Source organism: Lutra lutra, chromosome 3, assembly GCF_902655055.1.
Source record: "Lutra lutra chromosome 3, mLutLut1.2, whole genome shotgun sequence".
Lineage (NCBI taxonomy): Eukaryota > Metazoa > Chordata > Mammalia > Carnivora > Mustelidae > Lutra > Lutra lutra.
This window is the reverse complement of record NC_062280.1, coordinates 38,211,032-38,238,127: the sequence shown is the minus strand read 5'-3', so window position 1 is coordinate 38,238,127 and position 27,096 is coordinate 38,211,032. Positions and strand designations below refer to the sequence as shown.

At 43.3% G+C, this 27,096-nt stretch overlaps 1 protein-coding gene across 1 annotated transcript in view; it reads left to right on the top strand.

Moving 5' to 3' along the window:
* Positions 1–27,096, top strand: part of DNER (delta/notch like EGF repeat containing) — a 327,654-nt gene that overhangs the window by 275,249 nt on the left and 25,309 nt on the right. The window contains 2 exon segments of the mRNA XM_047722680.1: positions 15,581–15,703; positions 25,384–25,497. Of these exon segments, the coding sequence (XP_047578636.1) occupies positions 15,581–15,703; positions 25,384–25,497 (237 nt within the window).

Sequence of the window (27,096 nt, the reverse complement as noted above, 5' to 3'; positions counted from 1 at the left end):
GCTTCAGTTTGCCTTCCTATTAACAGTGTGAGAGAGTTCTCCTTTCTCCACATCCTCACCAACACCTGTTGTTTCTTGTGTTGTTGATTTTAGCCATTTTGACAGGTGAGAGGTGATTTCTCATTGTAATAAAAGAATTTGCAATGGGAAAAAGACAGTCTCTTTACCAAATGGTGTTGGGAAAACATGGAAAAGAATGAAACTGGACCACTTTCTTACACCATACGCAAAGATAAATTCAAAATGAATTAAAGACCTTAGTGTGAGACATGAAACCATAAAAATCCTAGAGAAGAACATATGCAGTAACTTCTTTGACATCGGCCATAGCAATTTCTTTCTAACTATGTCTTCTGAGGCAGGGGAAGCAAAAGCAAAAATAAGCTATTGGGACTTCATCAAAATAAGAACCTTCTGCACAGTGAAGGAAACAATCAACAAAACTAAAAAGTAATCTATTGAAAGGGAGAAGATATTTGCAAATGAAATATCTGATAAAGGGTTTGTGTCCAAAATGTATAAAAACTCAACACCCCAAAATGAATAATCCAATTAAAAAATGGATGAATAGACATTTTCTCAAAGAAGACGTACAGATGGCCAACAGACACATGAAAACATGCTCAGCATCACTGATCATCAGGGAAATGCAAATCAAAACCACAGTGAGATAATTCCATGAAGTTCTTTAGCTGAATCATGACTGTAAGAGTCAGCTTCAGCCCTTATGAGTGTATAGCCCATAGGGGTGGTGGCCTAGTGGGAAGTGTGTGCTTCTAAAAATGTTTATGAATGACTATGATAAATTTCCTTGGTATTTAGCAATTTAGCAAGGATGCAGCATATGTTCTTGAGAATGACAGTGACTAAGCGGGGAGGTTAGAGGTTTGCTTTGTATTGTGTCTTTGAATGTCCTCATCCTCAGGGATAGGAGAGGAAAAGCAAATATACCTGGAGAAAAATCTACCTCTGCATTGTGGATTCTATGCACCAGAATTTTCTGGAATAGTCTTGATCACAGTGTTTTGTTTTCCATCACAACCACTTTGGTACTGAACTATGTATGAGTCCCCCTCTTACCACCAGAAATAGTGTAACTTTATCAGATCATGTTTCTCAAGTTTTGGTTTTTAAAAATTTTTATTGTAGGTTGTCTGCCATTTTTGTTTTTCTTTTTAATTACAAAAATGTCCCCAGACTTACTGAAATATAATTGACATATAATGTTGTGTAAATTTAGATATATAATGTGTTTATTTGATACACTTACATGTTGCAAAGCGATTACCCCCCATTGCATAGTTTACATAATCATGTTACCAAATTATCAGGGTTTTTTTGTATAAAAAAGTTGCTTTCTGAGCAACTTTCAAGTATGTAATACAGTATTATTAAATAATCACCATACTGTACATTAGATCCCCAGAATGTGTTAATCCTATAACTGGAAGTTTGTACCCTTTCACCCACATCTCCCTAGCCCCAGGAAACCACCCTTCTGCTCTCTGTTTCTATGAATTCTGTCCACTGTTTTCTGATGATATTCCTTTACCTAAAATGTTATTTCCTTGGGTTTAGGAAGCTGGATCAGAGATGTGGGGAAAAACTGCACTCACTAATCTGAATTTAGACTTGTTTTTTCACATTCTGATTAGGTATATATAACTCCCAGTCCTACAGGGAGAAATAAATGTTTGTCTACTTCTATACCCTTATTATTCCCTCATTTTACACTGCCTCCCCCAAATTTGGCATTTGCTGTCAGTTTGGGATTCCTTTGCATTGCTTTCTTTCCTGAAGCAAATCAGAGAGTATAGTTTCATTCAGTCTATGCATCTATGGTTGGTAGGTCATTGGACCACATTTCACTATTGGTTTATTTACATGCCTGTGACTGGTACATGTTCTGACTATGTGTTTTGTGCTGGGGTTTTTTTTTTTTTTTTTGATATGCTGATGGGAAGCCATAGATATTAAAAAATATTACCATGCCATATCTGGCACCTGTCACAGGTAACTCCTCCCACCTCTTGTCCTTTTGAGAACCAGAAGCTGGGCGAGGTGTGTGCTTTGTAGCTCAGTGGCTCTCAGACTTCACTGTGCATTAGAATCACACCGAGGGCTTATGAAATCAGAGTTCTGGGCTCCATCCAGAGTTCTGGAGTCAACAGGTTTTGGGTGGGGCCCGAGAACTTGCATTTCCAGGGAGTTTCCAGGTAATGTTGATGCTGCTGGCCTTGGGGCCTCATGGAAAGAACCACTGTTACAGTGTGATGAACAGACACAAGCCCTTTTGAGAGCAAACACCTCCAAAGAATATTTGGTGATGACTGAGTCAGTAAATTAAAATCAAATTTAAGCAAGTTTGTGAAATAAATGGGACGAGGCGTTTAAAAAACTTTCCTGGACTATCATCTTTAGAAATTCTTCTTTGTTCGTCAACACACTTGCATGAAAATAATTATCGAAGATTTATTTTCTCTCCAAAGGGCTGTCATAGAACCTTAATCTTTGATTCCCCCCATGCAGGGTCCTGTGCCCGCCTGGGTGCCTTCCATACTGAACCACCTGTAGAATGTGAGGGCTTTGAACCTACCTTTTCTTTTCCAAATCTCTACATTATTCTCCTCATCTCAAGTATAAACCACGCCATTTTTATGTGTGTTTATAAACATGCTAGTCAGATGAGGTGATGGGAATATGTCATTAAGACATTTTATTTGTGTGGTGCCTGGGTGGCTCAGTCGGTTAAGCGTCTGCCTTTGGCTCACATCATGTTTCTGGGGGCCTGGATGGAGTCCTTCGTCAGGCTCCCTGCTCAGTGGGAAGTCTGCTTCTCCTTCTCTGCCTCCCCCACCACTCCTTAGCTGGTTCTCTCTCTCTCTCTCTCTTTCTCGCTCGTGCTCCCTCTCTAAATAAATAAAATCTTAAAAAAAAACCCCAAACCCAAGAAACAGAAAAAAAAAATTATTTGTTGTTTATAAGGAAACATATACCACAGTGATCTTTAAATCAAAGTTGTAAAATAGTATCTTGTCATTATATTTAATCTTCGATTTTAGTGCTTTAATCATAGTGTGAGAAGAATTTGTATTTAAAAAATTTGTATTTAAAAAAATACTTTCTATAGGGCATTAGTAAGAAAAACAGGCTACTTTATAATGGGTTAGTTGACCTGTAGCTACCCATATGTTGAGAGGACATACTGGCGAATTTGTAAGCTGCAGAGAAATATATGAATGTTAAGCTTTATTAGTAAAGGAAACGATATTTCTTCTTTACATATTTGCTTTCCCCTTGTACATTCGTTTCCCTTTTGTGAAACATTTCTTTATGTTGCTCCTCCTTTGTTAAGCTCCTGAGTAACCTTTTTCCCCCTCTTCTTTCAGCTGGCATAGATCATAGGTAGAAACCACCCTCTAGTGGCCAAAAGCATCATGAAAAAAAAAAAAAAAAGACTATAAAGACAAAGCTAAAAAATGAGGAAGAGGTTGATTTTTGCATGTGACTAGTTTGTGACCTAGTTCCGAAGGTAAATTCAAGAGGAGACTCTAGAAGCACTTACACAACAGAGAAAAATCCCCAAGATGATGGACAGGCTTAAGCCTTGGTTTTTAGGGGCTGCTGTCTGGGAAGGCTCGCTGTTGAGTTCTTGAACATCATCACGATCCAGCTGGGTTATCTACAGTATAGTCTTTCATTTGTCCCTAAATGTGTTTGGAGGAGAATGCTGTTTGTGAGGATGGAACTCAAGCCAGGGGTGGTTTGCTTTTCGACCATATACTTAAGGCTTTTTTCCCTTCGCACGTGAATTAATGATGATTTACACTCTATTAATAAACCTAGAGAGGTTTCAGAATTTTTAACATCTCCAAAGATTTTCTTTTTTACCTGTAAAAAATGCAATTCTCCTTTAAAAAGGAGTTTTTCTTCATTAACAGGACACCTTATTGAGATGGCTGTTCCTCATGTCTTAAAAAGTCTTCTCTTCAGTTACGACTGGATCTTTTCCCTCCGTATACCCCTCCACCTAAAAATTACCCTTAAAAAAGTCAGCCTTTCCGTAATGTTACCAGCTGTTCTTTTGCTCAAACAACTGTAGACACAGCATGGGTATTGTTTCCCTCGGTAATCAGCAAGTGAAACACCTGTAAAAGCATCTTTGATATTTTTCTTTCTGTGTCACACAAGTAACCTATTTTCAATGTGGGAAGTTAGAGATTTGAATATGCACACTTACAATATAAATATAAAAACGAATCCTTTGATTTCCCTGCCTGACAAAAACTGTCAATTTTAGGAGACCTACTCCCAGGCATTTTCATGATTTGTCCGAATCAGACGTTTGCAAAGAAAAGAACTCCCGCTGTAATTATGTATGCAAAGGTTATTTTGCACTGGGATTCCATCTTCCTAGCAAGTTCAGTTCACTCACTGTGACTGAGCGTCGTCTATATTCACCAACCTGTGTGCTAAGGAAGGGAGAAGAGAACAGACCCGTTGTTAAGAGAAAATGCAGAATTTGGGATCAGAGTTTGAGCTGTGAGTCAAAGCTTTACTGCCTGGCAGGCAACCAGATCCAGCACAGAGAAGCGTCTCAGGGGATGAGATGGCTGAGAGGGAAGGCAAATGGGTAGGTTTTTTTTTAAAAAGCCAAATGTAAACAGACTCCGTTTCATATTAGAAGAATCCAGGAATCTGAGCGTCTGCCTGGGAAATCTGGGCTCACAGGTTGTGGCATTGCAGAGCTGGTCCCGTTTATGTTTTTCCAGAAAGCAGGCTTCCCTGCCGACGGGAGGCAGTGGCCCTGGGACATAGGTGCTCTTCCGGGCTGTGGCGTTTTAGTGCTCTCGTGGTGTATTCAAGGCAGGCACCTCTTTTCAGAATTCTAGTACCTTCATTGTCCTTGAAAATCAGATGCATGCAGTGGTCAGCAGACCAGGGGGACACATGCCTCATTTGTTATGTGTTCGGTGGGTATCATATGCCTGGCACCCTTCTGGACGGTGTGGCCACTTCAGGTGAAATGTCAAGTACGTGTCCTCCTAGGGGTGGGGCGGGGGCCCTCCTTTTATAAGGACTTAGCAGCTTCTGTTGCAACAAGCGCCCCTGAATTACACAGATGGAAGATGCCATGTGCTGGCCCTTGAGACGGTGACACCTGGGTGGCCCAGAGCTCCCCACCTGTGAACACTTAACTCTGGGTTACGGAAAGAGGTTCGTGGAAGGAAAGGGGTTCAAATCCATTTTATTGGCATAAAAGATAAATCGAGAGGCAAGACTTTCTTCACTCAAATGTTCAAATCACTCCCCCCCGCCCCCCAGTGCCCCACTGTCTCAGTGACTCTTGCAAGCCGTGCTCACATCCCTTTGGTCATCGGTTAGTGGTTACAGCAGGGGGCGGTGTGGCTCCACAGGGGACCCACGACTTCTGGAGTCATTCCATCTCCTCTCCACTCTTTTCTGTCTTTTTAGGAGTTCTTTCCCTGTGCCTCTTTCCCCCATTTCCCCCTTGATATTCCGGGTCCCTGTCTTCTACCCTCTCCCACTCTCTCTCCTTCCCCCTACTCCTTGTCTTTCTGTCTCCCTCTCTCTCTCTGCTTCCTCCCTCCCCCAACTTCTTGCTTCTGACCCCAAACCTTCCTTTTTTTGGCTACCATTCTGTAGATCCCCTCAGTGCCTAGCTCACTCCTGGTCAGTATGGTCAGAATTGGTCAGATGGTCATTAAAATGAGCTGATGTTTTTTCTTCATATGGCTTCCCTGGGAGAAATTGTCGTTCGCTTTGTTCTATTAAGATCTACTTCTAGAAAGTGGTTTTACCAGCTTTCTGGCTTTCCATCCCAATCCCTGCTGCAGCCCCACCATGTGAATGAGATTCTGTTGTATGGAAAAGTGCCTAGAACAGAAACTGACCCCGGGAAGGGGGTTTGATAAATGTCAGTTTCCTCCTTTCTTCCGGAAGGCGTTGCAGCCTCTGTGGGTAAGCCAAGCCAGGAAGCTGGGACTCACCTACGTCATCGCCCTTTCTCAAGCTCCACATCCCATTTCTTACAATGTGTTGCTGTTTTCCTTTTTAAATGGCTCTTGATATTTCCTCTCTGGCTGGCCCTGCCACCACACTCATCCCGCTCGTGTTTTCCCTGGGACGATTGCCATACACTTCACTGATTTCTCTGCATTGATTCTTATGGGGCTTTCCCCCATTCACCAGAAAAGTGATCTTCCTGAGAGGCGCACTTGATCTCTCACTCTCTGTACCCCCCCCACCCCCCCGCCTCCGTTGAAGGTATCACCTGGTCTGGTGGCTGCCAGAGTCTTGTTTGTTCTCTGCCCTCTGCTCTTCTGTGGACCTCAGCCCATCTCTGCAAGGAGATGTAGCAGCCTGGCCTGCCTACCATCGGACTTCTGTCCACCCTGCCTCTCCTGTCTTGAATTTCCCGGTGCCCCCCACCCCCCGCCGCCCCGTTGCTGCCTACACACAACCCATCTCTCAGCTCACTGTCCCTTCCTTGGGGCTGTCTCCCTGGAGCTCAGCCAAGTCGAGTTCTCCCACTTCTCCTTCCCCCTGGCTCCCTGCCTTGGGGATCACCCCCTTGCTCACACTCACCCAGTTATGATTTCACATGTATTTGGATGATTGTTTGGTGTCTGTCTCCTTTAAATGCCCCAGTAGAGGTATTACATCTATTTTCACACATAGGAGGCACTTAATAATTGTATGTTGCTTTAAAGAATGAACCAGTCAAAGAGGCAGACAGGAGACCGGAACATGGCCAGCCTTCACCCAATGACTGTGAAAGGCAGCGGCAGCCTGCAGAGCTGGGAAGACAAACTCATTGCATGAACTGTTAGGATATGACTTACAGCCGGCTGTCCGTCATCCATCTTTCTCGGAAGCCCAGTGAGGGACGTGCAAATCTGTAGACGGCTCAGCAGCATATAAATACTAGGGAGCCTGGAGAGTTTAAAACTTTAATTTAGCCTCTATGTATGGTCCTTCCAATTTAATGTTTCTGAGAAACACAGCCAGGGAAACATTGATTGATTTGGGTCTTCTCACATCTATTTTCTCTCTGGTTCCAGTGCCTCCAGCAACGAAAGGATGAGAAATTAGGGAGTAAAGAAAGAAGCAGCCATGGCAGCCACTGTGCTCCATGTGCCAACGAGGCTCTGTCTCCTTACACAACTTCCTCCCATTTATAGATGTTTTCCTTTTTCGTGTGTGTGTGTGTGTGTGTGTGTGTGTGTGTGTGTGTGTGTGTGTGTGTGAGACAGGGATGTGATTGCTGCATGGAAGTCTGTACAGATACGAACATCAGCATATCTGTTTAGAACAGAACATTGGAACCCTCGATGGGATTAATGTAAACAGGGATTCATACCTACTTTATTTCTTTCCTGTTCTTACAAAAATTCCTATTGTGATCATATCGGCAGAGAGAGTGATATTGTGCACCTGCACACGTGCACACACAAGCTCACACACACACACTCTCTCCCTGAAACCAAGCTCTCAGCCCAGTAGAATGATTGCCCTGCCCATCACTCCGAGGGTCCCGAAGGGTCTCTAGGGCAATCAGCGAGTTTAGCGAGAATTTGAAAGCTCATGGCCATACTAATGTAACAGGATTGTTTTCCCTTTTGCCCACATTTTTAACTCACGTGAGAGAATGTTTGGAGGGTTTGATGTCTCAGGAAGTGGTCTAGACTTGAATCAGGGAGTCTGGGGCTTCCACGTTTTATCATTGAATGTGAAATGAGAGGAAACATCCTCTGAGTTGCTACATGCCCTTAAAGGAACCACCTCCTTCTCCTCCACTCACTTCAGTCTGACCTTAAAGTAAAACAAACAAACAAACAAACAAACAAACAAAAAAAACCAAACATAACCCCAGACACTTCAAATTTGTGCTCACCTTGAATTTGGCCTGTGCTGGGGGAGTGAGCCTTGTGGCTTCCCCGGTGTTCTGAACACATTGCCGCATCGCTGTTGGGTTTTGAAGGAGCTCTTTGCTTTTTCTGAGGCAGTGGGGAGCAGAGGTAGCCCAGCAGAGGTGGTGTCTGTGGCGGGGGAGTCACCCCAATTTGTTATACAGAGTGTGGAAGCCATCTGGCTACAACCGGAGTCCCCCCAGTTTGGGATTTTTAGAGTGAGCTGCGGTGGGCAAGGGGAGAAAAGAGCTGTGGAGTAGACAGCATGGGTCCAGTGCCTCTCTTCTGTTAAGATGAATATTTAAGTGATGTTGTCTTGGGACAACGTTGAGAGAGCAGAAAAGGAAACGGCAGCAAAAAGCCTTGACTTTCAATGGACAGAACAAAACACGGAGATGGCAATGGTATTCTAGAACCCTTCAGACCCCAGGGGAGTCAAATCCTGGCTCACTGTGCCTTTGCTAAGCCAGTCAGTAGTGCAGGACTTTGGTCTTCAAGAGAGGACACAGAGGAATTAAAACCTAATGGCAGAACTTTCAGCAGGGTTCTCAGTAGCTCCAATAATCAGTCACCAAGTGGGGCTTCTCTCCTCTCTTTTTCCTTTCTGTCTATCATCTCTCTCTCTCTCTCTCTCTTTACTTATTTCTTTTTATTGAACTGTAGTTGACATATAATTCATATTAATTTCAGGTGCACAACATCGTGATTCGACAAGTCTATACGTTACACTGTGCAGACCACCAGTAGAACTGTCATCGGTCCCCATGTAATGCTATTATGATGTCATTGACTATGTTCTTCGTGCTGTCACTCTCATCCCTGTGACTTATTCAGTCTGTAACTGGAAGCCTGTACCTCCTACTCTTCTCTCCTCTCTTTATTCCATTCATTTGGTATTTGAATCTGACTAGCCCCAGATGAACTGAGTGTCCATATTCTCTCACTGTGGGAGGAAGTCACCCAGGTATTATATTAAACCCATAGTCACAGATGGACCCCTCAGTTCTGCCCCTAAAATCCCTTTTCTCAATGAATGTACTCTCTTCACCATGAAAAATCCAAACCTACACATTCTGAAATGTCCTCGAGTTTTCTCGTGTTCTAAAAAGGATCTAGGACGCTGGTTCTCAAAGGGGGTTTATGTTCTCCAGGAGCCATATGGCCATGTCTGGAGACCTTTTTGGTTGTCACGACTGGGGAGAGGTGGGCTGCTGGCATGTAGTGGGTAGAGACCAGCAATGCTGCCCAACATCCTACAATGTACCGTACAGCTCCCAGCCATCAAGAATGATCTGATCCAAAATTTCAGTACCGTTGTGGTTGAGAAACTCTGATTTTGGGTGTTAAAGACTGAATTTTGTCTCTCAGTTTCATATGTTGTAGTCCTAACCCCCCTCCCCAGCCACCCCAGTGTGACTATAAAGAAAGTGCCTTCAAAGAAGGAACTAAGGTTCAATGAGGCCTTTAGGATGGGGCTATAAACCAGGATGACTGGTTCCCCATAACTGTCTGAAACCACCAGGGGGGTGTGCCCACAGAGACAAGGCCACATGGAGACGAGACACAGGGAGAAAGTGGCCATCCACAAGGTGAGGAGAGAAACCAAGGCAAGATTTCCAGCTTCCAGAACTGTGAGAAAATAAATTTCTGTTGTTTAATCCCCTCAGCCCGTGGTGTTTGGTTATCACGGCCCTAGCAGACGGGTACGCTAGGTAATGCATTCTGGGGACGTTCTCGGGAGAGTAGGAAGAACACAGGGTTGACTGTGTGTCCTTGGGCAAGTTTCTTTATCTCTTTGACCCTTAATTCCTCATGGAAGAACAAGGGTTGACTGTCTTTCTTCATCTATATGCTGGGACTAGCCATGCCCATCATTTTGGGCTGTCATGAGGATTAAACCAGTTAGCCCATGGGGAGGGGCTGGTAAAGCAGATGACACTCGTGTGCTATTAGATTGTAAGTTTCTTTTTTTTTTTTTAATTTTATTTATTTATTTGACAGACAGAGACCACAAGTAGGCAGAGAGGCAGGCAGAGAGAGAGGAGGAAGCAGGCTCCCTGCTGAGCAGAGAGCCCGATGCGATGCGGGGCTCGATCCCAGGACTCCGAGATCACGACCTGAGCTGAAGGCAGAGGCTTTAACCCACTGAGCCATCCAGGCGCCCCTAGATTGTAAGTTTCTTGCAGGCAGACACCTGCCATTGAGCTTTGTATCCGCAGTACCTGAAAGCTCCTGGCACACTCTGGGCACATCTTAAATGTGTGTTGGCTTAATCAATGGCACTGTGGGTACTGATCCAACAGCTATTTTGAGCATCTTTTCTGTGCCAGACACTGAATACAGTGTCTGTGAACAGGGCGATCTGTCTTCCAGCTAGTCTTCTAGAGGAGGAAGAGAAATAATAATCTAGAATAGGAATTGAAATATGATTTCAGACAGTTTTAAGTGTTGCCACGAAATCAGCTAAGTATTAGGATGAGTAACTGGTGGGAGAAGCTTTAGACAGTGTTGTCAGAAAATGATCCAGAGAAGGGGTTTTTGCCTTGTTTTGTCTATTGATACAGCTGTCGGTGATTTAAGTTCTTTAAGACCTGTTGCTCTTGTGAAGGGGTTTTCCCAAGTGGTGAACAACTCTAGGTACTGTTCTCTGGATTTACCCAGTAGTTACACTCCAGAAAAACTCAGCATGTCTTAAAAACTGTATATGTCAGTGTGCATGTAAAGCTATTAGGTTCTATGCCTGGAAGCTCATGGAACAGAGTTTTCACCTCCATGAATCTCTGATGGACAGACTGAAGTCCTGAGGGACACCAGAGTATCGTTGTTGTGAGCAATATCCTAGACTTTATAAGATGGTTACTATCTCTGGCCTCTACCCACTAAATTCCAGTTGAATCCTCCAATCAGTGTGATAAGCCATCCCTCCCCTCCCCCAACTTTCAAAATAACCTCTATAAGGCAGTTTACCTCCCATTGAGAGTTATGATTTTTTTTTTAAAGATTTTGTTTATTTATTTGAGAGAGAAAGAGCACAAGCAGGGGAGGGGCAGAGGGACAAGCAGACTCTCCACTGAGTGCAGAGCCTGATGCAGGGCTTGATCCCAGCACCCTGAGATCATGACCTGAGCTGAAGGCAGACACTTAACCAACTGAGCCACCCAGGCGCCCCTCCAGTGGCTTTATAATCTTCTAATCCAGTTGCCATTTTTCGGATTTTAGACTCTTTGAGCCGCCTTCCTTGATTTCCTTTCTTCCCCTGGCTCCCATGACGTTGCTGTCTTTTGCTTTTACTCCTCTCCTTTGTCTTATCCCTGCCCAGTATCCTGATCTGGTATCTCCTTCTCCACCTGCCCATCCATGTAGATCTGACCTCAGTCCCTTCTTTTTTTCTCTCAAGAGTTTTTCTTTGATGAAACTTCAACACCACTTCAAGGCCACTAATCCCCAAGATGCCGTTTCTGCACTATTTAAGACTATTTTTCCATCTGCGACCTGGACCTCCCTAAGTGAGCCCTAAGTTAAACAAAATCCAACTGGTCAACTTCTCAAAACCCTGATATTCCTTTGGTCATGTTAATGGCAACATTATCCACTCACTCAGCCTAAATGCAGCAGCCATAGTGACCACGCTCACTGCTCACGTCCAGCTGATCACTATGTTCTGTCAATTTAAGGAATATTGGAGTCGAATATTCAGGAGCAAGTCATGCAAAGATGGGAGTGGTGGTGATGAAGATAGCTGCCCTGGAAAGGGCCACTCTGATCTCACCCTTCTGATCTTTTTTAATTTAAAAAAGTTCTTTGGACTAGCCTATTTTTCCTAGACCCTGGGCATACTGCCCTGAGCTAATTTGTTTGCCCGAATTAATTACTCTCAGGGGGTGGCAGCCTCATTTTCACAGAAGCCATCTCTTTCGGAAGGAATGCCTTTTTATTCAAATAGTCCAACTTAGGTTCTTGGGTACTCAGTGTAAGGAGTGCCTTGACATTTCCATAAAGATGTTGAGATGTTACCATCCCCGAAGAAATGGTTTCAGAAAATGAAACCTCTATCTTTTTCTTTTCCTGCAAGGAAGAAAAACATCATCAGCTTAATTATCTCTGTAAAATAACATCCTCATTTGCTTTTCATGTTACTAGTGGAAGAAGAGAATGATACAGCTTGTGAAGAATGAAAACAATTATGGGTGATTTCATGAAATTTGCCTTTGATTTTTGTGTATGTAAATAACACTTCAATTGGGAGGTCAAAAATGCTTGTAGGGTTATCTGTTGTTCTTCCAAGCGATTTTCAAAACATCTGTTAGGAAAGCAAATACGATTGAAAAGCTGTTCCTTGCGACTGTCGGTCCACACTGAGAAGCCAAAAGGCAATGAACTTGTGATGTAGGTTACGTGTTATATTTCTTTAATTGTGAGAAAAATCACATAACATGAAATCTACCCTATTAACACATTTTTAAGGGTACAGTACAATTTTGTTAATGATATGTACATTGTCAAATAGCAAAACTGAAACTCTATATCCATTGACAAGGAACTCCCCATTTTCCCCTCCCCTGAGCCCCTGGTAACCACCATTCTACTCTGCTTCTCTGAGTTTCACAACTTCAGATGCCTCATATAAGTAGAATCAGGAAATATTTGTCCTTCAGTGACTGGCTTATTTTACTTAGCTTATAGTTTCAAGGTTCATCCATGTTATAGCATACGACAAGAGTTCTTTCCTTTTTAAGGGCTGAATAATATTCCATTGTATGTATAAACTTCATTTTCTTTATCCATTCATCCCTTGACTGACATTTTGGTGGATTCTGTCTCTTGGCTGTTGTGAATAATGCTGTAGTGAATATGGGAATGCAAATATCTCTTTGAGATCCTGTTTTGGGTTATTTTGGATAAATCCTGGAAATGGGATTATAATTCATATGATAGTTCTATTTTTAATTTGGGGGATTCTCTCTATTGTTTTCCATAGTGGCTGAACCATTTCACATTTCCATCAGCAGTATACAAGGGTTCTAATTTCTCCATATCCTTGCCAACAATTTCTATTTTCTGTGTGTGTTTGTGTGTGTGTGTGTGTGTGTGTGTGTGTATAATGGTGGTTCTAATAGGTGGGATGCATTAACTCATTGTGGTTTTGATTTGCAATTTCCTGCTGATTAGTGACGTTGAGCATCTTTTTGTGTAACCTGTTGGCTAATTTGTATTCTCTTACACATTCCACAAAAAACAACTCAAAATGGATTAAAGACCTAAATGTAAGACCTGAAACTATAACACTCCTAGAAGAAAACATAGGGGAAAACCTTCATAATATTGGTCTTGGCAATGATTTCTTGGCTAGGACACCAGAAGTACAGACAACAAAAGCAAAAATAGAGAAGTGGGGCTCTATCAAACTAAAAAGCAATACAGCAAAGGAAGAAATCAACTGAGTAGAAGCCAACTATGGAATGGGAGAAAATGCTTGCAAACTCTCTATTTGATAAGAAGTTAATATCCAAAACTCTTACAAAAAGAAAGGTTTTCTGCTGAACCCAGATCAGGAGTCAGCAAACTTGTCCTCCAAGAGGCCAGCTAGTAAGGATTTGGGGCTTCGCAGACTATAGAGTCTTTGTTGCAACTACTCAGGCTTTCTTTGTAATGGGAACACAGCCGTAGACAATGCATAAAGGGATGAATGCGGCTGTGTTTCAATAAAACTTTATTTATAAAACCAGACTAGGATGCATTTGGCCTGTGAGCCAGAGTTTGCTGATCTTTAGTGTAGAGCAGGGTTCTCTGCATCTGGTGCTGTTAGCATTTTAGCTGGACTTTTTTTTCTTTTTTCTTTTTTTGGGGAGGTTGGTTATGAAGGGCTGTCCTATGCCTCCTAGGATGTTTAGTAGGATCCTGACACTAGATACCAGTGGTAGCCTCCTTCCCCTCCACCCTAGTCGCGACAACCAAAAGCACCTCTAAGCATTGCCAAATTCTGGGGGCAAAATCGTTGTCCATTGAGAAACTCTGATCTAGATGATCAAAATACTGATGAAGAGTAATAAGAAATATTTTTCTAAAATTACAAAAAGTAGGGGAAGATGGAAGAATTGAAACCCATGGCCTGTTTGTCTCAGGTAGGTCAAGGTCTCAAAGGCGCCGGTATCACTGCCTCATTTGGGAGAGCAGTTCAAAAAACAGCTGAAATGGCAACAAATTTGAAAACCACTTTGTTAATACTATACAGATAGGAGCTTAACCTACTGCGATAGGCACGAGAAACAAAACTGTTCAACACATGAGCATGTCCTAATGCAACTTTCTGAGTCTGAGGGTTGGCTATGAGTTGGAAAGCTGGGTGGGGGCGACTTAGTAGTTCTAGTTCTCATTTGAGGAAGGGTTTCTTTTTTCTGCTTATCTGAATTCAGAACCAACACAGGCAGGGTGATTTTTGAAAGCACTCACGTGTTTCTCATTGTTTGGACAGGCCAGGAAAAAAAAATGGCTTGGTTTCACTGCAAATTGGCACTGATGCATGTTTTTGAAAGTTAAAAACAGTATAACATTCATGAGTGAATCTCAAAGAATGTTGTCTTCTTGTCCTTCAGCATAAACACCTGTGCTGCGAACGGAGTAAAAGTCATCTTTATTGAGAAACCGGTAGTTTCTTTTTCTTCATTGCTCTTATTTTATTTTTAAAGTACAAAATATTATAATTGAGATAATAGTTCTTTTATTTTTTTAAGATTTCATTTCTTTATTTGAGGGTGAGAGCAGAGGGAGAGGGAGAAGCAGATTTCCTACTGAGCGCAGAGCCTGACATGGGGCTCGAACCCAGGACCCTGAGATCATGACCTGAGCTGAAGTCAGCCACTCAACCAACTGAGCCGCCCACATGCCCCAAGTGAATCCAATTTTAAATTAAAAAGAATTACCTCACATTTTTTTTAACAATTAAAAAAAACTTATTTGACAGAGAGATCACAAGTAGGGAGGCAGGGAGAGAGAGCAGGGGAAGCAGGCTCCCTGCTGAGCAGAGAGCCCGATGTGGGGATCAATCCCAGGACCCTGAGATCATGACCTGAGCCGAAAGCAGAGGCTTTAACCTACTGAGCCACCCAAGTGCCCCAGAATTACCCCACGTTTTATCTGGAGTTTCTGTGAAGCCTTTTTAGCTGACTTTCTGCTTAATAGCAAAGGAAATACATGGATCCCTTTCTCTTTTAATTAAACCCTCTTTACTTGCTAGATACTGCTTTCTGATTGGAGGAGGAGTGGTGCACATCTTTGAAAGGAGCTCTTCCTCCCATGCTGTCAGCCCCGCTCTGATTATCCCTGTCTCCTGTGGCTATGCTGATGCACTCAGACCCTGGTCTCTGGGTCACTAGTGTCGTTGGACATGGTGTAGTAATGAGACCATCTGGTGGATAAATGGGATCACTCCTTTTATACTTGGGATCCTGCAAAGGGTGATGAGAACGGACTCTTCCCAGCCTTCCTGGAAGGCCACATTGCAACTAACCCCCAGGGGACCCAGCTCCCTAAATCCCCTCTGTCCGTGCCCTGCTACCATTGCCGACCTGGCCGCCTTCCTTGCAGACTGGTCCAGCATGGGTTTAAATGGAACCCTTTGACCGCAGGCCTTTTTCTCTGCCCTTCAGGTTACCACGGCCTCTACTGTGAGGAAGAATATAACGAGTGCCTCTCTGCCCCTTGCCTGAACGCCGCCACCTGCAGGGACCTCGTTAACGGCTATGAGTGCGTGTGTCTGGCTGAATACAAAGGTGAGCCCCGCTTGGCCTTCTTGTGCCCGAGTGGCCTGCATGACGTCATGGATTTCTCAACCCAGATGCTTGAACCTCTAATCGGAGCATTACATTATTCACAATAAAAACCAAATGCTGGAGATGGGATGATTTATGGGACCAGAGAGAGTGATCAGCCCGCCCAGGGTTTCCTCCTGATAAGCTGAAAATCTCTCTCCTGCCCTTTCCTTCTTCTTGTCTCCTTGCTCTTTTCTCTGTTGAATGTGTGCAAAGCCGATGGTAAGAAGTGAGCCTAAGTGCACCATCAGACACAGATGGGAGGACAGGGCTGTGGAGACCGCGGGGGAGGGACACGTGCTGTTCTGCGGGGCTCGCTGGGCAGAGACAGGAAGCTGTGCTGTCTGTCAGTGCAGGACGCACGTGAAATCTCACATGTTGGCAGGAAAGTTAATCCTCGTTAAATGAGTCAGTTGCAAGGGAAACGTTATTAGCTCATTTGAGTGGACGCGCGTCAAAGTCACTCTGGAAAAACAGCCGACGTCGACAGAGTGGTTATAAGGTGCAGACCTTGTTCTAAGCCCTCGTGTGCGTGAACCCACACTATCCTCCTAATAATCCTGTGAGGTGGCAGTGGTGTCCCTCAGGAGCCCAGCCAGCATGTCCCTAGTGCCCTTCTGTCTCCCTTGTGGGCTCAGTGGTGTGGCTCCATTCAAGCCCCAGTACCCTCGGACGGCACGGCGCCAGGAAGTCCTGTTTATCAGCTTCCACACACATCTCTCTGAGCCACAACTTCAGAGCTGGGTTTAGATTTTTGCAATGCTTCCATGGGCTCTATTTATAGCCATTTCGTTGAACCTCTTGCTCCCAGCCCTGCTCACTTGATGCCATCCATCTGCCTGGTGACCTGGCCTTGCGGCTGCTGTCCCTCCCCACTGGGTGGACTCACCCTTATTTAGTGGTCTTTTTGGTGGGCCTTGAGGGTGTGTAGGCCACCTGGATGAACTTGATCTGGTCTCTCTGGCTGGTAGGGATGAGGTGGGGCCAAGGGTTTGCTTTATGTTCAGGAGATCTGATGCTTCTCTCCAAGCGTGATGCCTGTTGAGAGCCAAAGTCCACCACTTCCGCCAGGACAGATGTGCTGGCTTCATTCACATGGATTTCATTCCAGGGTTTTCGGGGTATTGAGAAATAGGGAGTCTGCTCGATTCTGGAAAGAAGAATAAAGGAGCAGTGAGTCAGGAGACCTAAGTAGCACATCCTAATCATGCCGCTGGCTTCCTACTGAGCCAACAGTAATCTCTGAAGCTGACCGGTCTTTATATTATCCATACAGAGTAAGGGCAGTGATACGTACTGACATCTTGAAATTCTTCAATGACAAAATTAGTCATGGATGTGCTTCCAAAATTAAAAATTCCAAATTCTACTGTTGATGATACAAATTTCCTATCTTTGAGGCATTGCCCATGCTCTGATCCTAAGCAGTAACAAATAGAATTATACACGATGGGCCACAGATACATATGTTGATCCTTCTCTATATGCTCTCAATTCTACCCCTTTTATCTTTCTGGGACTGGCTCTCTGTGAGGGATGATCCAAGAAGGAAAATGACCCCAGAGGATAGCCCAACATTTTGGAGGATTTGGGTTTTCAAGAAAAGGACGCGGGTGTGGGGAGCTTTTGTGCACAACAGGGTTAGGGGAGAACTGCATCAATGGCTTGCAGAGCTCCAAGGACCCTCAGTTTACGAAGAGGAAGTACGTGTTGTGAATGTGTTCCATGTGACTTAATGGGCTCTACAGATCTCATGGAGACTTGCTGACCTCTAAAACATTTGGACAGTTGGACTGAACTGGTCCTTTATTTCCTATATGGCTGAGAGAAAATGGTCTCTCTTCATTCGTGGAGAGCCCTGAGCCTCCCAAACTGGGAGGCCTCCATCCTGCCCCTTAGTAGACAAGGCTACCAGTTAGCCAGCCTGTCTAGCACTGGAGGGGAGTCTTCAAGGGCTTCTGTCTCTGCCTGATGTTGGAAAACTTCACCCTGGCCAGCACGGGGAGTCTGTCCCAGCAACTCAGAAAGGGAAAATAACCTAGAAAATAAAAATGAGTTGCAGCAAGCACCACCAACTGCATCCACTCAGGAGAGGAAGTGAAACGAGTAATGTATATTACTCACACTTGAAATCTGGATCTGGAAGAGCCAAAGGAGGAACTATTTCGTGATAGAAGTGAAAACATGAGGAAAGGGAAATCCTGACTGACAAGAGAGGAAATGTGGAGAGAAGACCCAGGCGGTCTGTTTCCGTCTGGATGGTGGATAGTCCAGAGGAAGAAAGGACACATGGAAATAAAATCAGAATCTACTAATTACTAGAAGGAGAAATGTTGAGCTGGAGAAAACTGGAGTTTTCAGATAGAATGAATGGGTTTGCAGGGTGCCAGAGGGATTAATGAAGGAGATGAACACAACTTGAGATTTTCTGGTAAAATTTCCAAATCTAATGATGAAGAGAAATCTTTTTTTCTGTAAGAGTCTTCAGAGGGCATACAGGTAACATACAAAAGAGAGAATCAAATCTGCACTGACGTGCTTCTCTCTGTAATGAAACTAGCAATAGTGGAGAAATGTTTCTGGCTGCCCAGTGCAAAGGGTGGGTGGTCAAGGGTCCTTTACGTTTGAGGGCAAAAGAAAGACATTTCTCCCATTTAAGGGTACAGAAAACATAACACTGTGTCCCCTTTCTAAGAGAATTATTTTAAAAAGTATTCTCACTCAGTTGGAACTATATCAGAACAAATAAACTAGATAAGGGAAGATAGAGAACAGGAAGGAGAGGGTTGAACAGATTCTTTAAATGCAGGGATAAACCAAAATAGATGATATTAAAGTGCTTGTGGCTGGTAGTTTAATGGGGAAGAAGAGTCTTTTGAAGATAATAGATGTACTTGTTTTACCAATTAGTTCTGCTGTATAACAAGTCACTACGAAGTAGCAGTTTGAAATGACACCCTTTTAGTTGCCAACGGTTCTGTTGGTCCAGGCATGTCTTTGGGGATTCTCTGCTTGGGGTCCCACAAGGCTGGAATCAAGATGTTGGCTGTACTGAATTCCCATCTGAAGCTTGAATAGGAAAGGGTCAACCTCTGTGTTCCCTCTGGTTGTTTTACAGAATTCATATCCTAGTGGTTACAGAAGTCATGACAACTTGCAGTGAAAGGGAGATGAAAGAGAGCTTGTGCTCTTTCATGTCTCTCACTTCAGGAGAGGAGCCTATACTCTCTGAAGGTCTCATCTGATTAGGTCAGGCCCACCTAAGATCAACAAAAAGTGAACTGATTAGGGACCTTAACTGCATCTTCAAAATCACTTAACTTTGGCTGGATGCTCTTGGTCCAAAGCTCACACACAAGAGAAGGGTGTGACTCGTTGGGGGCCCACCTAGGATGTCTCCATTATACCCATTATTCAAACTGCATTCAAGTTTGCTATCATTTTAACTAAATCCCTGAGTTGAAGGGGATGGGGAGGGAAGGGTTGGAAGAATACATGCATGTTAAATATCTCATCCCAGTGGGCAGGTAAAGTGATCATTTAATCCTGGGTATATGTGTAGAGACCTTTAGGTTTAGATTTAAAACAAGTCTCCTTAAGGCAAAGCCTAGCAGCATAAATGGTCGAACTTCTAAAGTAGGAGTTGTGGAGCTGGGGTGGTGGGTGGTAGAGGAACTAAGAAAGAGGTGAGGGGGGTAAGTCATGGCCTCCAGTCCAGGGGAAAAGTGATTCACAAGATCCTGTGTCTTTCTCTCCTTGGGGGATGGACATCGGTCCCTTGGAAGCATTTCTCCAAACATATACTTACATATAGGATGTGTGCATAAACTCAGGAAACTAGAAGACAGATGGGCAACACCTCTGGGGTTAGAACTTACCTCTGGGGTTAGAACTTAGGTTGGTGGTGTGTTGGGGGGTGGGGGTTGGGACTTCAACCTCTTACTGTACAAATGCATTTTTTTAAGTGGTGTTCTTTACTGTTTTATGTTAAAATAGAACTCAGATGAACATGACTTTCTAAAAAGAAAACATGTAATAGGAGCTCAGCAAAGTGTGGCTAAGAACATTTTGAAAATGGAAAGCAAGGAGGGGGAACTTCTGCCAGTGTTTTATTATTATTTGTTTGTTGTTACTACATTCACGTGTTAGGGGTGTGAGAACAGAGAGCTAACCAAAACTGAATAATGGCCCAGTGTCTGTAATAGTGTCTGACCCTTAAGGAGGAATTGGTATAAATGGGAAGGAATTGTTGTGTTTTGTTTTTTTCATAAAAGGTATTGGAGAAATTGGTCTGCTATGCAGAAGAAGAAATGTTTTTATGCATTGCACACAAATTGGAAAAAAAACCTTTTCAATGACTTGGTGTCCTCCTCGACTTACTTCCCCCTCTCTTCCTCTTTATTTTACAAGCAAGTTTCCCTAGATTACTGTAGATACCATCTCAATTTGTAACATTTTTATTCTTTTCTTGATCTTGTTCAGTTTGGATCTTGTCCACACCGTCTCGCTAAAATGGATCTCGCGATGACCTCACTGAAGACTTTTCAATGAGATCCTGAAGCCTACCCCTCCAGCTTCTGACTCCCGGTTCCTGGGTGCCTGCTTCCTTGCCCCATTGACTGCCGGCTCCCTCTTGAAACTCACTCTCCTTTAGCTTCCTTCTTCAGCCCCGTTGCTGTCCCCTGACTCTTGTCTCCCTGCCCTCACTGAATCCTTGCCCTCTGGATGACATGAATGTCATAGGCCCCAAGGGTTTCCTTCTTGTCCCCACTCTCTCCCCCCTCCTCTTCACCCTCATCCAGTCCTGCATCCACCGACTGCAGTGTTGGTCCCAGAACATGTGATCCCTTTCTCCTTGACCTCTCCCAACCTTGCCTCTGTGTTTGCTGTGACATTGATGGTCAACCTTGTAGAAATCCCCTCTGTCTTACGCTGAATCATCATTCCTGAAAGGCAGTGACTATGTAGGCTCTTTTCTTGTTAGTTCTCTGCAGCTCTTGGTGTGGTGGCTTACACAAAGGCAAGTGCTCAACAGCCGTCTTTAGTTGCATTGAAATTGTTGCTTAGCACGCTAATTAAATAAAGGAAACCAATGTAAATGTTTTCCCAGAAAATTTCTGCTGTATCGTGAAATTGTTAGAAGTGAAATGCGTGGAGGGACTTAGAGTAACCTCTCTTTGGACATACCGAAATGCTCATCTGTCCTCCAAAATTAGCTCAGAGCTAGTTCATGGCAAGACTTTCAAGACTCTGCTTAGTTTGTGACTTCCTAGTGTCAGAAAGTTAAGTTGCCCCATATGCCATTGACTTTTATTTTAGTAGAACAAACTAAATGATCAACAGTATACTCCTTTGGAATTTTTCCTGGCCAAAGTTAGAAAATGTTTCAGTTTTTAAGTATGAAAATGACATAACAACAATAATCAAATTTTAGAAAAAAGAAAATTTGAGATAGTTCATAGCTTCATAACAGAATACAAGAACAATAAGCATCTCTGTTGTTTCTGTCCTTTTTAAATATCCGTGTTTTCATGGTTACAATGGAGTATACATACAATTTTTATATTGTTCTGCCCTTGCTTTCCTTTTGTAGTATGTTTCATTTAGATATTGCTAGAAGTCTTACTAATTCTATATTAAATAGCTATGTAATATTCCCATGGGGGAATGTTTATCTGTTCCCTTGTAGCATCTGATATGAGGCTTTTATAAACAATTTTGAAATGAACATCTTTATGCATATAATTTTTATACTTTCTGAGTTTGGCAGGGGTGGGATTGGGCTTCAGAAATGACATCATTGGGTTATACGTTCAATCCCATTGTACCTAATTGTTCATTTTAAAAGTCTACAGAAATTTGTAATTGAAAAGGTGAGAACATTTTGTTTGCCCCAGTTACTTTTTTCTGTGTAACCAGTGAACAAGAATTTTTGGGTGTTTTGTGTACATAGGCCTTCTCAAATAGTGGGATAGATACCAAAATGGATAAGTCAGGGTTCCTTCCTTTTTTAGGCTAATATTTAGCCAGAGGAGCAGACTAAGACTGGCGCACACACAAGAAATAATGAGGCCAAGGTCAAGATGTCAATTATAATTTCTGAAATAGTTTAGAAGAGGTTGGCCTCTGTGATGGTTGAAGTACTGGGACATTTTTTGTGGAGGAAATAAGTTTGAATAAAATAAGATGATATCTTAGAACAAATATTAAGTTCAAAGGACACATAGAGTTAATTTTCTTTATCTGGTTTTATTACCTAAAATAGTGACTTTCAGTTTTCAAAATATTAATCATGACCAAATTGCGATGGCAATGAAGACTTGTCATTGGCGTTCTCCTCTTTGAATTTTTGGTCATTTTAACTCTAAAATTAACTTCTATACAGAGCCCTGTTGGAATAGAGATCTTTTCAGAAACATTGCCTCTCTATCCCTTAATATGAAAAGTATGAATTTTTATTAGTTTTGACTGAATTACGGTTTATTTTTGCTTGAGACTAAACATAAGTTTCGTAATAGTGCGTGCTATGTCCGTTGCCAATGGGTGATGCATGTGTCATTCCACAGACTTAATTTGAAGTGTGGACCTGGTTTTCCCTGACAAAATAGGGTGTTTTTGAGGCAGATTTGGAATGGCTTCTCACTCCTCTGGCAGTCCTACCTGTGTGTCAGCCAAAGTACACTGACCATCGCCCCTCCTGAAAGGACAGGATTCTGGTGGTACGTCCAGAATGTCTTCCATGCGTTAAATCATGGCCTCTGCTCTGAAGGCCCTCAGAGATTTGTTGAGGGGGGAGGGGGATCAGACAGGAGAACAGATAAGTCATGCTTTAACACAGTAAACTCCGTCATACTGCGAATCTCAGCGTGCTTTCAGCGCACAATGGTGGAAAAATGGAGCTCTGTCTCTGGAGACCCAGGTTCAGCTCTCTAGAGAAAGAGCATTGGAGTTAGGTTTTGACAGATGGAATGTGCCAGGTGAAGACCAGCCCGGGCAGAGGGAAAGGAAGGCATTCAGGTCAGAGGAAATGGGCGGCCGGCACAGTGTGGTACTGGCACTCAGGGCCTCTGGGGAAGGGGGGCCTGAGAAGGAGGGTTTCGGTGGAGTCTCTTCGGCACATCAGTGGTGTTCATGACTCTCTGGTCTCTGTCTTCAAGGTTTCCAGCTCATGGTTGTTCAGCTCTTAAGACAAGCTGAGCAATATGACAAGTGTTTCTTATAAAGGGATTAGCAAGGTTTAGAGTATAAGAAACCAAGGGCTTGCTGGGGAATTTAAGACCATCTTGCTTCATAGCCATCGTGTTTCCATGAAGATGAGATGCCAGGAAACTCTCAATCTCAAGTGACCCAGTATCTTTTGAAAAAGAGAAATAACAAGGGATAAAATTATTGCCAAAAATTTAAAAAAAAAACCCAAAAGATTGAAATTGCTATTATCTTGGGTGTTTTCATCGAATCTATCTTACTGAAGTCTTTTAAGGTTGAGATGTTCAAATATTAGCTTACAATTTGCTTTTCTGCCTCATTTGAAAAACGTGGTCCTCTGCATGTTCATGTGTTCATTGTATTAATATTATGCAGGCTCGACTGGCTAATGTATTACTAGAAACCCAGTAAAGATCATCCTTGGTCATTCTTTCTTTAGATCAAAGGGACATCTTTTTAGATTCCAGGCATCTCTGAACTTTGGCTCTAACCGTATTTCTCATTGCATTTGAAAGCATTTTCTGTCACCTGGTTTCCAATGATCAGCCCCATGGGAGCTTGAAAATATGAGGCTCTTTGCTTTTTGATAAACACTTTGAAGCAGAAAAGGCTGCTTTGCATTTTATTCATTTGATTGAGCCCATGCTACTCGGGAATCAGTGAGAAAACAGAAGCTTCTGGGTGAAAAGGTTGTACATACCCAGGTGAGAAAAAAATGACCGGTTTCATGCACATCTTTACATTTGTTTGATCTTGCACATCTCTTGGATTGCCTGGGTTGGTTAAAGTCACTGAAAGTCACCAAGGCTCATTCTAGTCACTGGAGACTAGGAAGGGAGCTAGGATGGGGCTTCCGGGGTTGGAGGCCCACCAGGCCCAAGGCAGTGGGATCAGGCTGGTGGGTGCAGGGAGAAAAGCCAGGCAAGGATCTGAAAGGCACTTTAGGAAAATAACTGGCAGAATATTATTCATGGGTTGGGCATGAGGGGCAAAGGATAAAATGAAATGAAAAGCCATCTATTCCAAATTTGCCAGGCTCAAAGAAGTTGTTAGTATGAATACACATAGGCAGTTCTGTTTCTCCTTCCTCTTACACTTTTTTGTCTTTCATGAGCCCAATTCTTAAGACACTGAAAAAGAAATGATAGACAAAAATCTCGAGAGTAATTTCAGTGACTAAGTGATGAGTCACTGGGTGTGGCAGTCCTTTGTACAATATGAGCTCAGTAATGAAGTGGAAAGCAAATTGAGTAAATACCATCCCGTCCCTATTTGCTTTCTGCTTACTTGTCGCGAGCCTGTCAGGAAGGGCGATCATATCATTCTCTACATTCTTATACGGAATATAATATAATCTCTCTTCCCCTCCAAAGGGCAAGGGATGAGGGAGAGAGGAGAGATTAATCCATTCATCGATCTTGGCCTTCCGGTGAGACAACAGCAGAAATCTACTTTTCAAATAGCGTTGAATTTTTAAAAGTTTTTAATAAAATTATAAAGCACTAATGACTCACTGAAAAGAAAAATTCCACCAATATAGAAATCCCTGATGTGAAAGACAAAATAATTCAGTCCTTCAGTCCTACTTTCGCATACACACATAAACGTTTTTTTACACCCATGGGAAACTGCTTTTGCTGTAAAGATTTTTAAGATGTCTGCTTTTTTGTGAAATAGGTGCTCTGAGTTCTGTGGAATTTTGTATGTTTCCAAGGCCAGTCTGAGCTCACTCTCGCAGACTAGTTAGCAAGGACAGGCTTAGATTCGGATCACTAGTGGTTTCAAAATCCTAGCTTGGGGAGTAAGGCTATTTGTCTCCTAGCGTTGTTGCCAGGATCCAGTGAGCTGCAAAGCCTGGTACGGGGACAAAGCCAGTGGACAACAGAGGTGAACTTTGGTACGTGGTAATTGGATTTAGTCTTTTAGAATAAAGTCCAAGGACCCCAGGGCTCCCTTTCTGCTCTGTAGTTCCCCAAAGTAGAACCAGAGCTCATTTCAATATCTGACTCCACATCTTCCTCATCACGGGGCTGCTTATTGATTATATCATTATCTTATAAAGGATGTCTGGCTCTTCTTTTTCTTTTGGAGACTTATATAACATTCTGGTAAATATTGTCTTTCAGGGCTCTAACTTGCTGTCTCCCAGATTTTGGGACAGGTCGTCACAGAAAGTACAGATGCATGACGACGGTGGGACCTCAAGGCAGAGAATGGATTTGTTGTGTCCTCATGGGAGAGTCTTCACAATGGTCAAGAGTGGGCACATGGATGTGCATGCTCACACACATGCACACCCATGTGCACACACACACGTGTGCCTCTGGGAATCTGCCTTCATGGAGTTCTGGGCTCTTCCAACGCTTCTCTTTTAAAGGCCACGGGGGCTAGAGATCCCTTAATGAGTGACCCCTTGTGTGTCTGTCTCTCTGCAGGAATACACTGTGAATCGTACAAGGACCCCTGCGCTAACGTCAGCTGTCTGAATGGAGGCACCTGTGACAGTGAGGGTCTAAATGGCACCTGTGTCTGCACACCCGGGTTTACAGGCAAGTGATCCTGGAACTGAGTTTTAAATCTATCCCCAAATCCTAAAGGTGGCAGCTGTTAAAACAACAACAACAAAAAAACCCAAAAGCCGAAAACCAACTGAGAAATCTCCGTGCATACATTATTGCAAAATATGAATACCGTTGCAAAATGCAACTAGGCATTGCTTGGACAAAGATCTATTTTAAAACAATTGGCTGTGTTGTCATTAAATGAGGTTCTTCTGAATGCAGCGTCTGGCACAGAAGGCTGCTGACATTGCCATTGCTGTACGTTTCCAGAGCCGTAGCTGGGAAACATGAGAAATGAGCCATTACACCAACAGCTGAGAAAGTTCAAGTGTTCACGGACAAAGGGGGAAGGAAGGATCGAATGCGTCTTTTCTAGAAATTGCGTTTGGTGACCGCATTTATTTTTACTGAAAGATGCAACAGTGGCGGGATTTTGAACAATAAGGGGAGGTGGTGGTGGTGGTGGGTAGTGAGGGGGATAGACTTCAGCTACCGTGTTATCGATTGTTAGTGAAGTACAGATGCTCGAGGTGTGGAGAATAGGGAGAGAAAAGGTCCGAGAGTGAAGGAGATTGGGAGGGCGGAGACAGGGTTGGGTGCTGGAGAAGCCTTGGTGGCCGCTGAGCTCTGAGTGGGAGGAGTCATTTCTAGACTAGGGATCCTTCTAAATCACCTCCTACCCTATGGGCTTCAGGGAGGCCTTGAATCCCTGAAACTGGATTTCAGTGAGACATCCTATGTATGGGTATCTGTTGAGAGGAGGCTCACATTTTCCTCACAGTCTCAGAAGGAACTATGAACCATTGGAGTAGAGAAGGTTCCATCCTTTGCTTTCCCATCAGAACCCAAGAGTTCCGGAATGGAGAGTGTAGGACAAGTCTAGGTTTCCAGAGGTTGCTAAACCAACAAAAACATCTGGGTCACTCTGATTTGCAAGTTGGGAAAGGTTGACATATGAAGTGCCCACAGAACAAGGTGGGGTCTTCAGCTGCAGGAAAGCCTGTGTTAGCTCTGCCTGGAGAGCAGCTCGGGGCGCTCCCCTCTCTCCAGCTGAGCAGCGGCGGCCTGGGGGATTGCATAGAGCACGGGCTCCTGGTCCATCCCTGGGGACCCTCTTTTGTGCCTCTGGAGAACATGCCATCGGTCAAGATGTGGGAGAAGCGACTTCTGATCTTCCTTCTATTTATCTGTGTCACATCCTGTGTTTTCCTTTTGGGTTTTCCTGAGACTGAGAAGTGGGCTCATTCCAGAAAATGATTCTCAGATGGTTTTGTTTTGCTGACTGGTTTATAAACACACACAGACATTTATACTCATCAATGGATGCAAAAATAATATTGGGGAAGCATTCTGGGTCTTTTTTTCCTCAGACATTTTTATCTCACAAATCATAAAAAGCTTAGGGAGAAGATTAGAAGATATATGGCTATAGGAAGAAACCCGACAGCTTGGAGGTAGCCATTAATATCTTGATACATATATCCAGAGATTTTCCTGAAGTTCCGTGTGTATGACATAGAACATTTAGTGTATATGCATATATATTTGAATAAAAGAGAATCATATTTATCCTACTATATTATAACC